The following is a 17804-nucleotide window of genomic DNA, read 5'->3' on the forward strand; positions in this document are numbered from 1 at the left end:
GCAATTAAACCTAAACCCAAACGTGTGCTAAGCTGGTCTCACTGAGCTGAACATAGAAAGTCAAGGGCAGAATTGAGAGAGGATTTTGCCCTTAGTTCCAGTTCCATGACCACAACTTCCAGTTTCCTTTTCTCACTCTGAACCATCCTGAACTGTGCAATTTTGAGAGTAACTACCGGAGCACACATCACATTATATTTTTTACAGCCAGCAAAAGTTAATTCTTTTGAAAGGAGGTGCAATGGCTCCTGGTAATATTTTTTTGTTGTTTTACTGATTTATTCCAACTTTTATCTTAAGATGTCTTAAGAGAGAGTAAATAAAGTGGCTTTTGAGGGTTTAGAAGGACACTGTACTTGAAAATCAAAGTATTTTCTTCAATGAACTGCTGAACACAGAATTTGTCATTGAAACTTGCCAATTTAAGAAATAAAGTCACTAGCATCTCTCAGTAGGTATTTGTATCCAACTATTGGACTACACCTTAAGTGCATGAAATAATGCTGCACTCTGCGTATGGTTCAATATATTAACACATCCATTCTTCAATTGTTCGAGCCAGTGTTGTCATGCAGTATTCTGAATGCAATAATCTTAGCTGAATTAACAGAAAAAACACAACGAAGAACAAAATACTTGTGGACTGATTACATGTACCTTTTGATTCTCACCCAATCTGCTTCCAAAACCAGACACTGCTTCTCACTCCTCTGCAACTACCAGTGTGTAATATTGCCTTTATGGCCAAACTACAGTGAAGACAGCTGAAAAACAGAGCAAAGAGCAAAGCTTTCTGCCAGACTCTGCAGGTCCCTTGGCGCATAGAACTACAAAAAAACATGTTTTGTAATGCAGATGTTCATTGATTCCCTGCAGAATTTCACAGGAGTCCTTCACTGTGTGACCTACAGGGATTTGTACTTTACATAATATTCACTATATAACGTATCATGTCCAAAGTGAAGTACCTAGTGAATCTGATGATTCTTCTCTTGCACACAAGTTGATATGCCTTTCCAGCTATCAACTTTTTTCAGAGAACAAGAAGTTTTTTGTGTTTGAAATGTAAATGCCAATCAAAATAGAATACATTTAAAATATGCATCACCTTGCACTCAAAGTTCAATGACTTTTACAAGTCAGGCCAATGTTCTCATGCTGGGTATACACAAGTATAAAAAATGTAGGAAGATACCAGATCATTTTCAAGCCTATCTAGTTGTCCTAGTTTTGGCCAAGGATAGGGTTAATTTTGTACAGTATGGAGCTGTGTGTGCATGTCCATGTTGTTATTCTATACCATGCACATCATCACTGGGGGGAGGAAGCAAGGGATTCTCACCTCCAAGGAGGAGTGTGGTTTGTGGTTGGGAAGAAAAGGTGGCACATGGAAGGTGTGCCAGTCATTTTGTTCTTTGTCTCGGGGTTGTGCCGCGTTGATGAGCATTTTCCATGTAAAACATCCTCTCTTACATATACTGTTGTTATAAGGATTGTCACTGGAACTGTTCATTTTTTTTTATCCCACTGCTGTTTCCACTAGTTTTTACTCAACCCATAATCTCTGCCTTTTGTATTTCCCACTAGAGGGGGAGAAGAGCGAGCGTTGGAGAAGGAGGGGCACTAAATCAGGGACTGCCACTTCTAAACCATGACCCTGATCTAGAAACTCGCCCACCAGAAGACCAAGATGGTCTCCAAAGAACAATTTACACCTAACACACTGAAAATCAAAAATCTTGTTATGTCAAATAAATATTTCACAAGTGGGTAAATAACAAACCAGAAATAGTAAATGAATGGAATGCCATTAAAAAAACACCAGCTAATATATTTGAAAGTTCTAGGTAGTTTCACTTTTCTGAAGCATTTTGACTTGGTTAAAAATGAAGTTCTGAGCTTGAAAATATTCTAAAAGGCTAATTGTTTAAATAAAATTAAAGTTCTCCACATGTGAAATGAATATGCAAGACGTTACTTCTAAACTAGGCCCATTTCTATAGCAACTGATTTTGAAATAAAATTGAAATTCACATATATATGCAAACAATAACAATAATTTTAGTATCAATTATACAATATGTATAATATAGACTATTATGCTAATAATACAATGATAAGGAAATGGCATTCCAACTGACAAAACAGTTGGAATGCTTGACAAGAGCTGCAGTATTCAGCTATGAAGTCACTGTTTTTTGATATTTTAGGTTGCAAGTCAAATGAGACAAACCATGTCTCCAGGTTTAGAGAATCCTACAATATTTGCACCATGCATCATGAAAGTGATGGTACAGAAGTCACCACAGCAAGTGACTTCATAACAATAAATATGTCTTAGTTTTCTAAATGTATTACTGCCTATTCTTTTGAATTTACAGTAATTATTTTACACCTCAATTTTCTTTTAAAGCCTTGGTGACCACTATTTCTGGTTGAAGGGCAGAATTTCATTTTGTCAGGTGTGACCATACATGAAATTTCTCCCCATCTATTACACATGATCAGTGTAGGTCATGCAACAGCCTCGTTCCTAGAAAAGTCAAAACTGCTCACGGGAAAGATGACATGAAGGTTTGGCTGCTACTTCCATGTGAATTCACCCAGCCACTCTCACATTCTCATCCTTCAGGCCCATAAAGGGAGCGGTCCACCAACAGAGAACCTCTGCACTAAGCATGTCAGACCTAAATAAATGCTTCATTTTACACATGGCAAAGAACAGCTCTAGGCATGGAGGCCAAGCACAGCCATGTTCACGTGCTGGGAGGCTTCCTTAGCCTTTAATCAGGTGTCAGCACACAAACTACCTCTGGAGAATGGTCCCTGCAATGCTTCACCTTCTGCACTTTGGGATCTACTTGGTAAGAGTGACTGCTGGCCTCAACCAAAATCATGACAGGGACCATTTTAACACTTATTTACTATTCTACTTTTGTCAGTACTGAATATATTAACACAGGCGTAAACATATTTTTCCTTCCACTTCTTAGACCTGCATCTTCTCATTATGAAGCAAAGACTCTCATCATGTAAGAGAGAGGTGAGACACAGAGAAAGGTCTGCAAGAGGAAGCAGCTGCTACAGCAAACAGAATAATTCATCAATCCCAGCTGGTCACAGCAAAATTGACATCCTCATGCTCCTATAAATGGTGCCAGGTTGCACACTAAAAATTACTATTTAAATACCACTTTTTACAATCATTTCATGATCTAAAAAATTCAGCTTTTGTTACAAAAAATGGGGCAGCAGGGCAAACCTCAAGAGTTCCTGTTTTCAGAAGACATTTGGCAGTGAGTCTAAATGATGTACTGTGAAGTCTGAAGTTACAGACTAAGTACTAACTACATCATAAAGGTTAAACAAGTTGAACATAATGCAAGCATATTTCAGTAACACTGGTATTAGTCAATCACACCTAAAATGGACTGATGCAGATGTTGGCAGATCGAGTTTCAGGTAAGCAACACAAACCGGGGCTATGCATGAAAAAGAACTGGGAAGACTACAGTCCTTGAATACTTGGATAAATTCAAGACTGATAATTATTTAAAATTCTGCATTTAATGCACAGGTGTGGTAACTGCTTAAAACAGCTCTGGTACCATAATCCAACCTACAAGACCGCAAACCACGAGCCTTTGCATCTCCCTTGACAGAATTCAATTGTCAAAACAAGACCTGCAGTGCAAAGGTTAACTCGATGACACTCAGACCCTTACTTTTGTTATTCTATGTCGAAATGGGCTCCTCCTAGTCCCAAATTGTTGATGGAAACTAGATCAAGATCCACAGAAACCTTCCCTGCTTCAGCAAGGTTCCCTCCCAGCCCCTGAAGCCTGGGAGCCCAGCTCTCTGCTTTTAATCCAATATCCACTTCACTACAGAAGATTTATTTAGACTGCCTCTTGTTTCATTAAGGGTTCCAAAAGTCTGTGGTGATTTTTGACACTTTGTTATAATGTTTCTGTGACCCCCCCCCCTCACATACCACACCACCCAGCCTCATTTTCATATGGATACAAAGCATCGGGATAAAATGATGGTTCATTATAGTGGTACAGAGCTCTTATCTTCATCCGGCAAGAGTCATTTCCTTCCAAAGATTGAAATGCAAATGTGAAAATTAATGATAACTGCATTATCTGATAGCAGAGATAATACCGATTCACTGTCAGAGTAACACACAGTCGTTCTATGATTTCCTCTGCTTCTTCACAATATTCTTCTTACTGTCAGACTATATCTATGGTTAACTATGTTTCATGGATTTTTGTTAATTTACATCAAATAGTATTTCCAAGATCTTAAATCTACCACATTTCCCCAATCAAAAAGGAAACAAAATCAGGACAGTAATCTCCAAGTCCTTCTTAGGACTAGTTTAAAAAGAAAGAAAGGAAAAAAAGAAAAAAAGAAAAAAAATTAAAATAAGAAAAGATAAAGAAGTAAAAAGGGAGGGGGGGAGGGGGAAGGCTATCATTAATGTCTATTTCCATCTTGCAGTGGTCTATCAACCATTCCACTCTATATTATACAGCTTTGCTTTGTAACCCACACTTTTTTATAGTATTACTAAATACTGCAGAGTAAACTCAACAATCAATACAAATTTGCAATGATTCTTAAGAATCATTACAGGAAATCTATACAGAAAAGCATTTCAAACTACCTTTTATAGCAGGTAAAAATGTGAATCTGGCATGCCCAATGTTCACTACAATTTTCTGATCTACAACTCACTAAATCAATACACCAGAATTCACATGAAAGCCTGTTTCTGTCTTTTATTAAATATTAACAGTAGCATAGCTCAATGTAACATCATTTTGAAGTGCTATTTTATTTCCAGTATACCATTTTTCTTAAAATTTCTGATACATTTTAGGAAAAACTCCAACCTGTAAGAGTAATTCAAGGAAACTATAATGTGCTATATTTAACTGTCCTTAGTTCTTTTTTCAACAGTTCTCTGATACATGTGTACCAGTGATGATGAGTCTGCTGAAATGAGTAACACGAGTTGCAACTTCATTCTGATTTAGTACTGCCAATAGCAGAAATCCTGCTGATTTACTGGAGGCAGAATTTTACACATGGAAAACGTTCCCTTTATGTGGAGATGAAGGCAAACAATACATGAAAAAAAATCACCATGAACTGCCAATAAGAGTTTCAGGCCTTTTACATTGCGTGGCAGGGGTTTTTTCATTTGGGTTTTTTTTTAACATTTTGGAAATGTGGATAAATCACATTTTCTCACATTCTAAGCAGAATTCAGGTACAATTCAAAAGAACTTCTGAGACTGACTTTCAAGCTATCTAACTGACAAAATCAGCACATTCTATAAGAAAGCCCTGCACCCTTATGACTATAAAAGTAAGAGCTCACATAAGGAATAAGGACAATGTAGTGTAGTGCACGTGAATTAAGAAGAAAGAGATCCAATTCTTCCTTAGAACCAAGACTTTTCTGAATGGCATTAATTTCACCTCTGGGAATGCCCTATATTTAGTTCCTCAACTGGTAACAATGTTTCTATGTCTTGAAAGCCACATACAACTTCACTAATGGCTGAAGCACTAATTTTTTGTTGGAAATGCAGGAAGTCAAAAGAATGGAGTGCATGGGATGGTACACTGGACTTGGAAAAACCTTTTTGGCTTAATCAGTACTATAAAATTGTATCCCATCTGCCAGCAGGGAAAAAATGTTCCCTTGCACATTACAGAATTCAACTCTGTTGTTTTGTTTTACCACTACAGAGTAATTGAGATTTAAAGAATAGAGAGAAGCACAGAGCTGTTATCATTCTTAACATAATTTAAGTAAACAGTGACAGAAGAAATGAAAATTGGGAATAGCTTATATGAGGCCTGCTTGCATTTATTCATTATAAATGCACCCGAATAGTAGAATATTTATAAAAGCACTAGATTGTACACTCATTTATTAATTGTGTTTTAGTTACAAGGAACTTTCATGGTCAGTCAGTCTAATTTCTGCCCTAGTGAAATCTATCTCTTTTTAAAAGTGCAGTGTTTGCCACAGTACTTGATCGTGTTCTTTAGGAAAGTATCTCATCCTGAATGCAAATATTTCTAATGACAGATAAGTGACTTTTCATAAAACATTTCAATAATGACTTTTTAAGCACTAAAATCCATTCTTTATGTCTGAAACTTTGGAGCTTCAACATCCATTTAATCCTCTGATACTTTGCTAGAAAGAGGTGCCCATTGTTATCAGATTTTCACTCTGAATTTAAAGTAGTTTGCAATCAGATTGCCCTTTAATATAACTTTAATATATCTTTGATGAAATAAATAGGGAAAGGACCTAGACTTTTCCATAATACTAGTCTTTTCAACTTTCTAGTGGCTCTTCTCTAAACCTGTTACAAACTTTAACATCATTCTTGAAGTGTGACCACAGGACACAGAACCCTGTTTCAGCATCAAACAAGACTGCTGACCAGGCAAGCAAAGTAATCTGACAAGCCAAACATACCCTTTAGCCATAACCTTCTCTTTGGGCCCAAGCCCCGTGCACTGAATTTTAAGACTTTTTCAGAGACCCTGCTTTCTGATGCTCCTACAGGTCTTTCACAACTGAAACAACTCTATGAAAATATTTATTTACCTTGTCATAAGCTCATAACTTTAGATTTAATTACTCTGAAACCAAAATATTTCTACAGCTAACATGGCAAGCTATTCAGGTCTGCCAATAGCAATATCTACCCATTATTCAGCATTTTTTTTTAATTTAAAACATACTGCAAAAAACTAAATATACTTTAGCTCACATTACATATTATATTGGTTTTACAGGACATATTTTTTTCTATAGGAAAACAGAAATACAGATTGGCATTCTTCCTAACCCCCACTTAATAAAAGCATCTTACAGTACTTATCCCCTTATTTCCAGTGGGACCACTGCCATGTGGACAGGTCTGTCACTACCCACACCAACTTTTGCTGGTTTTGAACACATTTGAGAAATCATGTCAAAGCTTTTTCGGAACTGAAGTTACCCCTAGAGCTGGGTCATCAAGCTCCTAAAAAAGTTGAATTCAAACCATCATACTGCTTAAATTAACTAGTACAGAAGTACAGTCATCACATACAGTCAAATAGGCTTTCCAGCACAAATGTTTTAAGCAGACTAGAAATAATTACCTTTTTACCTGTCCCCTCTCACAATTGAGTCATGACTTATAATAGATCAATACCAATTTTCTAATTATTTTTTCTTACCACATTTTAAAATGTCTTTTTACTGTTATTAATGAAGCTACTGATAGATTTTTAGGTTTTTTTTTCCTTTCCTCTTTTTTTTATCTTTTTAGCTTCATATTATAGTTCCTAGCATCTGGTTACATCCACTTGAATTTTTCTGGGGTTTTTTTTTTTTTAATTATCTTCTAGGCAATACCAATATTGCCTTCACTTTTATTATAGCTTTTAGAAAGTCTACAAATTGTTCTTAAACTCTTTCAAGTTATAATTCATACTTCTGAATTCAAACCTTTTCTCCTTTTTGATAGAGTTCATATTTGCTGTCTCTTACAAGGATAAGTATGGTGGACTGAACTTGCATCCATGACTGCATTCATGACCACTGAATAATGGTAAACAAGCATTCATTTCCAAATCTGTAAACAAAATATCTTTCAAGATGCCATTGAATATATCATTTCCTTATATCTGGCTTAACAATATTTTAATTAAGGTGTCCGGTATCTAAAATTTGCAGAGATTTTAAGGAAGTTCTGCTATGGAAGCATGAAACATACATTCAGTAGAAGCCAGAATGATCATATTCTCTAAGATGATGGGGGATCTGTAAAACCTATGTAGAAGATCTTTTTGTTTGTTAGGTCTTAAAGCACTGCCCTCACATGCACTGACATCCCAACAATACAAAGCTGAAGAAATATGTAACTCCATGTACCAAAGCAAACAGCAGACATAAGACCATGAAATAACCTCTCTTTTCACATTTAAAAACTAAGTCTTTTTACATAAAATGCATTTAAACCCAGTCTTGCTGTTCTTGCTTTCTATTCCTTGGACTTTTGCTGTTGGCTATAACAGAAAAAGGATCAGGCCCTTCACTGTGTGTTCATATACAGTCTACTGACTTAAGTTTCCATTATTTCAGAGCAGTTTCACTGAACAGGAATTTTTAAAAATTGAAGAAAAGAACAGTGAAAACTGAGGGTAGTTGAAACACATTCAGGTAACCCTCTAAGTGTCTACACAGAGTAGGCAGTATCTCTGAAATTCCATGATGGTCAATGAAGGTCACAAGAGTCTGATCTGAAATATTGCTTCAGCAGAAATTCTTTGAAGCTACAGCACATTTAACTTTAGATTTTTATTTCAAAAACTTTTCTAATTAAAAAGACTTAAGAATGCATGTGAACCACTTAACTGCAGATTTTCAAACAAAATAAAACTCTAATTAATGCCAGAAGCTTAATTTTTCAGCTCCTGACAAGTACTGGCTCTGAAAGTCACACTATGTTCCCTTAGTGCTAAAAAAAGACATAAAATATTAAAATAACAAAACCTCTCCATATTTATATATATTCCTAAGTTGTCACAGTTCACATTATCAGTTGAGAGCAACTTGTATCATGCAGAACACAGTTGTTGGATCCTGAGAAGCTCCAACTCTCAAAGATGGAACTTTCCTTACCAGAGAAGCTAAGGAGACCAGAGGCAGCTCAGATAACAAAGAATGTATCATCATCTGCCCTTTGAGGCTGTGCCTCTACTGACAGTTGGTAAATTTGCTGAATCAAAGTTTTTGATGGCTCTGTTTGTGCTGCACTAAAATATGTTCCTAAATAAGCAAAATATTTCATGCTTTGTTGTTTCGGTTTTTTCCAAAAACCTTGAAGGCGCTATCTTTGTACTGCACGGTTGAAAATGATCTTCTGTTGATTGCTTCTTTTTCTATGTCAATAGTAACCAACTTCATTTCATGTGTGATGTAGAGTATGGGATGTGGTATATAGCCATTCTTTTTTTCATATGTATTATACCCTTGTAAAGAACCAATATTTAATTAAAATATAGATGCTGATACATCTATATCAGGTTGTCATCAGTTTTCAGAAGTCAAAAGAAATTTTCCAGCATTCAGCTTTGATTTCCATCTTATCCCATGTCAAAGCTATCAATAAATATTACAAGAAGTACACCCATCCTACTTTTTAACTGATTTTTTCCCAACAAAATGAAAATATCTCCTTTTAATCCAGTGTCAGAAAAGATCTCAGAAACTTCTGAATAAGGCAGCAAATATAAAAAGCAGTAACAGGCCACAAAATGCACATGCAACTATGCTGAAATACAAAAAAACATGCAACAAAATATTACAAATTTCAGAAAGACTTCATTTATAATGAAATTAAAAACAAGTCATATGGTAAATACTGACAGCCTTTAAATCTGATATGCAGCTAGAAAAGGCCACTCTGCTACTTCCACAATATATTTTGCATTATTTTACATGTACAGTAGCATACTAAACCTTGTTTTCATATAACACCATTAGTGCTTCATATAGAATATCAAGTTATTTGTGTATTATCATGAAAAACATTTTAAATTATATCATAATAATTAGATATACTATGTCTTCATTTTTGTTTGCATTTTATTTTCCAGCTACTGGTTTCAGAAAATTGCCATTAGTTTTGTTCTTCTCTTCATGAAGAGCATACAGTAATTTGCAAAATCAAGCAAGGATGAAAATGTGATTGAAATATAGGAATTTTTCTAATGAAATATTATTATTGCATTATACATTATTGATAGAATGGTTCTGGAACTCTCTTATGATGTGCTCATCCTTTTGAGGGAAAATTTCCATAAGAGATACAGCTATTGCTAGAGTGTGTTTGGCTTCAGATCCACATTTTGCAACAGTTTTATTAAATTATGGTCAATATAATGGATTTTTAAGGCCTATTCCCAAGTCCATGCCCATGAAAACACTGCATTCAACTGCAGAATTGCCTAATTGAGAAATACAATTTACCCCTTTGCCTTAGGTACTTTTACAGTACAAGAGAGGTTTTACATATTTATATTGAACAGATACTTGAAAGTATTGCCATATTACCATTACATCTTAGCAATGCTATGCTTGCACCATCTTCACTTACATAGCAGAAAATGTTACCTTGAATTACTGTTTTAATGTGACGTTCTAATGCTCCATTGACTGCAGTCAAGAGTTTCTCTTTCCACTGAAACCAATGACCAGGTGTGTTAAATGATTTCTATCAGGCTCAAAGAGGTAAAAAAAGCTCATTGAAAATGTTAGTAGACATCATACCTATTTGTTAAGCTAAACATGTTGCTAAATGTTGGCACAGAGCTTGAGAAGAGACCAAAGCATCTGTGTGGTCTTCTGACCCCAGAAAACAGAGCAGAAATGCTTCTCTCTTAATTCAATCATGGAAGAAAGAACTTACTGAGAAATTTTAATCCTAAAATTCTGAGCAGCAAGAAAAATTTCCTTTACATCAAACAAGTACATAGGACATTTTATGTTGAACAATTTACAAAATAGTGTAACAAAAGCTTTTTTTTTTTAACACAAGAATGTCACCTTAGTACTTACCTGTCAATATCTTGGAACCCAAAGGACGATAAAAGTGAGGGTCCATTAAAAATAAATGCAAAGCACTACAATCTACTAAAATAATGAAATTAACAAATATTGAAGTCTAGTTCAAAATATTTCTCTTGGCTTTCAGTTGTTTCTCCCTACCTGGCCCATCCCAATTTTCAGTCTCCACAGCAAGCTGCCCTGGTTTCTCTGACCTTGCATCACCATCAGATTCTGCTGCCTCCTGGACGCCTTCTTCACTGCCTGAAAAACCATAAAAAATACAATATTGATATATTCCAACAGTGACTTTAAAGCAAAGTTCCTGTAATATCCAAACAACTGCTTACATGCCTAAGTGAAAAGTTATGCATATCTATAAGCAGAAAATGTAAAAAATATATTAGACATGTTAAACATTTGTGAGTTCCCACTGACTCAAAGAAGCCCTGAGCATTCAGTACTTCCAGTTCCATGGAGAGAAAATCTTGGAAAATAGTGTTTACTCCATATGGTTAAAAAACAGAATTGCAATGTGCACTTAATTCTGTAAAATAAAGCACATAAAGTCACAGAGTCTGCATGTACAAAGGAGAGAAAGAAATCAGCTCATGATCCCCCTGGAACATCTGCTTTCAGTTATGGGTTTTCTTGAATTGACACCTGAATCTTTCTTATGCGCTGCAAATAAATGGCATTCAGAACAAAAATATGGCCCACTAAACATTTTGCTTTTTTCACAAAACTAGTGAAAAGCTAATCCATGGTATTTCAGCATTTAAGGAATTTGCCCTTAAAGTAATAAAACCAGCAGGTCCCTAATGTACATTTTTCCCTGTCAAGTTTTATTTAAAGAAATGCTACATTTCTTATGAATTTCTCAATTTTCACCATCCAGAAGTACCTGAAAATGTCTGTCTGCCTTCTGTTACTACCCACAACAGGGTCATATACAGGACACACAGAAAATTATGAGATTAAATTTTTACAGATGACCATTTAATTTTTATTTGAAGAACTGCTTGTTGAAAGGACAGTTATTTCAGGCAAACATATACACTAGGCAAGTCCCATGCCAAAATACTTTGAAATAACTACTATGAAAACTACATTGAAGATGAGGAGTTCAGATATTTACACAAAACTCTCTGGCCATAATAACACATTGAGCGACATCTCTAAAGGTTTTTCCAGGTTTGGATTTTACTTAATTGTAGATTTTTTTTTTTTTTTAATACTAACCTATCCAAGAAACTCATGCACGGGAAGACACTAAGAAGAACTGAAAGAAAACAAAATCTACAAAATTAACTACTTCAGTCAAATAGGACTGATTACAGTTTAATTTTTTTTTATTAAACTTGAAGGACACTTGTTAAAAAATGATCTTCTACAAAAATTAACAGCACTAGAAAAACAAATACTGTGTATTTTACGAACTGCAAAATCAGACCCTTTGTTGATTTAACAACAGGAGACCAAGAAGGAGCAAAAAGCACAGCAATTAAGCCTTAACTTGGAATTTTTTCCCCACTCATGATAACAAAAGCTTTAATTAGCAACATAGGTAAAGAAATGTGATTACAACAAACTATGCCAGATCCCCATACGTTATCGCTGGAGCTATATTTATACCAGATAAGATTGTAACCCAGAGTTTTCAAGTACATGATTATATACAAACACTATAAAGTATTACCTTCATGTGCACATGTAATGCCTCATAACAACACATTCTTTCTTGCATTCATAAAACACAGTTTTTCAAATATGAAGTACAAGAGCCTGATAAACTACTACTCACACAAACACAATACTATAATCACTCCAGAGTTTGATTACAAAACTATAGTTCGCTGAACTTGTGGTACTAAAGACATAGTCCAGAATATTCATATGCACTTGTAATGGGTAAAATAAAACTTGAATACAACACAAATATCTAGTATAATTTTTGTGTTAAATTGACGGAATAATGGTAGCCAGGCATTTGAAGTTCACATGCTTCAGTTCAATCTGAAGTTATCTTTCAGAAGAAAGTCCTAAATATACTCATTTGCTGAAAAAGCTATCAAGTTTCTGCTAAGCATTTTTAGCAATTATTTGCTTTTGAACAACTAGCCTATTTTGAATTAGCATTTGTATAGTTACTTTGTATTAATCAGACCTCTGCTTTCTCTGGGTGGACTGAAGAACCTATTTGACAACTTTACCTTGATTTTTCTATATTCACAGCAACTTAAAGCAGCAAAAATTTGTCTTTCAGTGGAGACACAAAAGAAATTTTTCCTAAGTTCAGACCTGGCATGATCAATGCCAGTTTTCTTGAAAATGTTGGAAAGCAATTCACAGCAAGGGCAATTCTTGTTTTCTAACTCAAGATGTATAACCAACACAGAGAGTTCTTAGAATATTCTTTGTATAGAATGCAAATGTTTTTCTTCCACTGTATATAACAGAGCTGTATGTACTAAATCAGGACAATAACACCAAAATCTAGGAATAGTAATTCTTTTAGACAGAAAAGAAGCACAGATAATTGGACAATTGAACCTCCAAAATACTAAGTTCTTCCAGACTATAATATATGCCAACCTGGTGTCAACTTGCTTTTTCAGTGTTTCATGAAATATTGTGTTACATGGTTTTCACAGTCAAATTTTAATGAATTGATGCATGTCTTGTGCAAATAGAGTAGATAAAATGTGTAGAATTTACATTAAGGAAAACTTTTCTTTGCATCTAAAAGTATTCTCAATTATTTTCATTGATATTTTCTATTATTCCCAACTGGCAAGTGCATGCATTACACACCTGAAATATCACCTCACTGATTTCTCCTGTTCCCTCAAGCTACTCCAATCTGCTAGTGAAACCAACAAATGGTACATTACTGTCAATTTCCAAATCCACCAGGGAGTGAAGTCTATCCCAGGCTCAGTTGAGCATCAATGTCAGATTGAAATGTGCAACCAAGACAATCCACTTGGTGCTGGAGACACTGCAACTTTAAAAACCCAAAAGGAGGCTTAGCAGAAGAGCTGATAACAATGCACATCTCCCAAGCTTTTTTTCTTTTCTTTCCCCATACTTGAAGCTATTTTAGCAGCTAACATTTGTTTAGCACAAAGGAGTTTATTTCCTTTCAGAATTTATTTTCTTTCCATTGTTTACTCTTTCTGTTTAGTCACCGACTACTTTTCAGTCTCTCAATAAGACTATTTTTATATTTATTTTCCAAGTGATTACATTTTTCTTCAACTTACAGGTGTAGACATTTAACTGGATCCAATACATCAATTATTTATTTCTTCCAAGTCCAATCAAACCCTTTTTGCCAAAAATGCTACCCATTTGCTACTAATTCATTGATTCCTTTCTAATCCCATTATTTTGGGTTTTCTCACACTCTTTTTTTACTTTGCTGCTCAATTGCACTTTGTAATTAAGTTAAAGTATAAATAACTTTTTCCCATCAACACCAAAGAGTGGTGTAAGTACTCTCAAATGAACCAAAACCTGCTTCTGTTTAAGCAGGTTTAAGCAGTTGCTTCTTAGCATCCAAGCCTGGTAAGCTATTTCTGTCCTTTAAATGACCATTGCATGAAAAAATACTTTTATGAGTAAGCACATATAATACCATAAACTATGTTCAGTCATGAGTCCAGTAAATCTACTGGAATTTCCACTACTTCTCTATATTTGGTATTTAAATTACACTTTTGGCAGAACTCATCACCTCTAACCTTAGATGCCTGAAAGTTAAGCTAGTCCAGACTACTTACGTAGACACTCCTATAGGCAGGGAAGAAAGAAATTTCCTGAGTGATTTATCGTATTCTAGGATGCCTGAGATATGAGACCCCTCTTGGTGTCTGAGAGAGCTGAAATGAATCATCCTCTTAAACACACAGCTTAGACTAGGAACCTATCTTTAGTCAGCTAAAGTTGGGGGAAACAAATCTCTGACTTATGCTAAAATGCTGAATACACAAAATACTGCTTAAGCAAGAGGAAAAAAAACCCTCTCTTATTCAAATAACTTCAAATGTAATGTGGATAGAATTTTCATCTTGACCTTCATCTTGACAGCATTCAAAAACAGTTCAAGTTTTTTTAATGTGGTTTAAATAGCCTAATGTTTATCTAATAGACAATTCACTGTAATTCAAGGTGGTAAAGTTGGTCAGGAAATGTGAAGACTGTAAAAGAGACATATTACCAGAAGCATGAGAGAGAGAACTCCAACTTCTCTGACAACGCTGACAAGTAGGAAAAGAGAGACTTGAATATTAACAAGTAATTTCACTTTAATCTTTTTAACAAATTAAAGACTTCCCAATTTGTACTTAATCAGCTTGTACCACAAGTAGTTGTGGTATTTTATAGAAGCACATGGGTTAGCAGTTCTTCTCAATCCTGCTGTTTTAATCCATGTTGTTCCTATCAGTATTAGGCTCTTACAGAAGTCTCGTACAATATAACTATTGAACTTTCCTGACTAGGAAGGTTATAGCAGCTGTTAGGCACTCTATAATGTATTTTGCAATCAGCTAAATCAACAAAGTATTTTCAACAATGAACAGTTCAGAAGTGACAGATCTACTTTCTTGTTCGCAACTGCTTATCACGGCATAGATATCATGTATGTTTACCAGGTGCTTCCTATAGTTAGGATACCTTCACAGGAGCCGCTCACAAAAGATAAGGTCATAAAAGAGATGAAAAATGTGCAAGCTTCATACACTCATGGTTTTATCATCAGACAAAATAGCTTTGGGTGAAGGACTGTAGCAGTCACAAAAAGCACACAGCAGCTTCTATTAGAGTGAGAGAACAATACAAGTTTGAAATTCAGTTTGTTTTCCCTCTTCCTGGCAGCATAAATATAAACTTAAATTGTTAACATACTCATACAGCTGTTCAGAGTGAAACATCACTTCTCAATTATAATAAATCAGTTCAGAAATAAATTGCTGCAAAGCCTGTAGCACTGTATTGCCAAAAGAGAAAACAGATGCAATGCAAAGACTTTGGGAGTCACTCACTGTAGACTTGCATTTGACAAAACCTCATGGATGGTGACAGACCAGTGTGACTGGCTGTGAAGGGGGAGGAGGCCTGCTCCTTTCTGCCACAGTCTACAGTGGCAGTAATTCTAGAGCCAACCAAACAAGGATTCTGAGGCTATACATACGAACTAGATGCCAGAGCTTCAGAAACTATAGATCACCAATCAAAAACTGCCCTTTGTTATTTGCCTTATCTCAGTGCCTGCAACCAGTAACAGAGCTTACACACACTGATAATCCTGCTCTTGAATCCTAAGAAACACACTGTAAGCTGAGGATTGTTGCCAGGAACCTCTCTTCAAAAGTCATACTTGGTAACTTTGAAATAAACCATATACAACTTAAAATACAAATACTTAATTCATTCAATGTAATATACTTTTTTAGCAGCACACACTATTAAGAATACCAATGACATCTAATAGGCCTTAACTAACCTTCTTGTGGATTATCTCTTTTTAAAGTATTCTATGTATATATTTAACTATAACTGTAGTGGCAGTACAGGTTTCTGCAGGTATAAATGATTCTGGGTAAAAAATAATAATGCAAAAATATATATATGCTTTCGGAATGGTAATAGAAATGTGAGAATAAAGACACTAAAAATATGGGAGGAATGTTTCCCCACTTTGTCATATTTGCCAAATGATACAAGTCAAGATAAACAACTACAGTGGGTTCAGTGCCATGCAAATGGGTTTACTCTACAAGCCTTGAAAAGACAGAGAAATATAGAGAGGAAGAAATCTGGTGCTATTACTACCAGAATGTTATCAATTCATCTGGTACATATCAGAAATCATTTCAGTGAAGTCCATAAAAATCCACTGAGACAACCTACTCGACAAATGCAGAAAGTATGAGCAAAATCTGGCCCTCAGATGATCGATTTGGTAACACACCTGAAAGAAATCAGCACTTGAACAAGTTAATCTACTGCATTTTATTTCAGATTATATTAATCTCCTCAATACTTTGCTTCTTTGCAAGCAATTATTGCTTTCTGTAATGCTGATTAACAATCATAATTTCTCCTGGGATACACCTCATTTGAAATAACTGTATGCTTCCATTTGCCCTAAGCACTCCTAGAATTATTTGTCCAGCAAGTCTCAGTAAGAGTGCACTGTCTCTTTCCCTAAATTTTTGGATCGGTCTGTGAATATTCAAGTGTTGACAAGTGCCCACATATGTGCAAGCCATTAGGTCTCCAAAACAGTGGTATGAAACTATTTTGGTTCCTATTAAAACCACCATTTTGTTTAATGAAATGACATCTTGACACATTACATTTCAGCACAGTGATCATGTTAAAAAGCAGTGTCAATTATTTCTAACCATTTCAGCTACAGTACTTTTCTCCTGGGATAAGACACTGCTGTGCAGCACATTCATCGAGACTGAGTCTGGCCTTCCTCTTTCTCTACATGTTTGATATGTTCTCATTATCACCACTGTTTGCTTTTGAAGTCCTTTCAAGACAAGGATCACTCATTCAAATGTATTTCCTGCAGAACAGTGAAAGTGTTCTCTAAATTGTATTCCTGACTTTCTTTTTATTAATGGATTTAAAATATATATAGGTATATATGTGTATGTACATGTACATACATATTTATATATATTCTAATTTTTAGGGAGAAACTCTAAACATCTGTACTACAAATGAGAATCTTTCAGCTACTCTGGCTACTCAAGAGCTTCTATCAATTGAAAAAAAAAAAGCAAAAAAAGTCTCACATCTTTTCAATCTTTCCCCATTAAAACTTCAAATACAAGAACTCTATTAGACATATACAAATACTAGCCTGGGGTTCAAGCTACATAGCTCTAAATACTTGATTAGAAAAGCAGCAGAAGCATATTTTAGAAGATATTTACATGCCACAAATAAAGACTGTTGCTTAATAAAATTTTTTAAAATTATTTCAATGGAAATCAACAATCTATGTGATTCTAAACCAGCCTGCAGCAGCAGAGAGATTACTTTGGAGAAATTCTAAGAAGTTTCAAATTCTAAGTTTGAAGGCTCTTATGCACGTTCATATTTCAATTTAATTACATAACAATTCTGTTCTGTCCCTACTCTA

The 17804-nt window shown here is 35.1% G+C and overlaps 1 protein-coding gene across 5 annotated transcripts in view; it reads right to left on the minus strand.

Moving 5' to 3' along the window:
- Nucleotides 1-17804, minus strand: part of ZFPM2 (zinc finger protein, FOG family member 2) — a 308184-nt gene that overhangs the window by 224190 nt on the left and 66190 nt on the right. For 4 of the 5 annotated variants that reach the window (XM_068182964.1, XM_068182965.1, XM_068182968.1 and 1 more), the window contains exon 3: nt 10802-10903. In XM_068182964.1, coding sequence (XP_068039065.1) covers nt 10802-10903 — 102 coding nt within the window. The remainder of the gene's footprint in view (nt 1-10801; nt 10904-17804) is intronic. The other variant, XM_068182969.1, reaches the window with a different exon arrangement.

Source organism: Anomalospiza imberbis, chromosome 1 (assembly GCF_031753505.1).
Source record: "Anomalospiza imberbis isolate Cuckoo-Finch-1a 21T00152 chromosome 1, ASM3175350v1, whole genome shotgun sequence".
In the NCBI taxonomy this organism is placed as follows: domain Eukaryota; kingdom Metazoa; phylum Chordata; class Aves; order Passeriformes; family Viduidae; genus Anomalospiza; species Anomalospiza imberbis.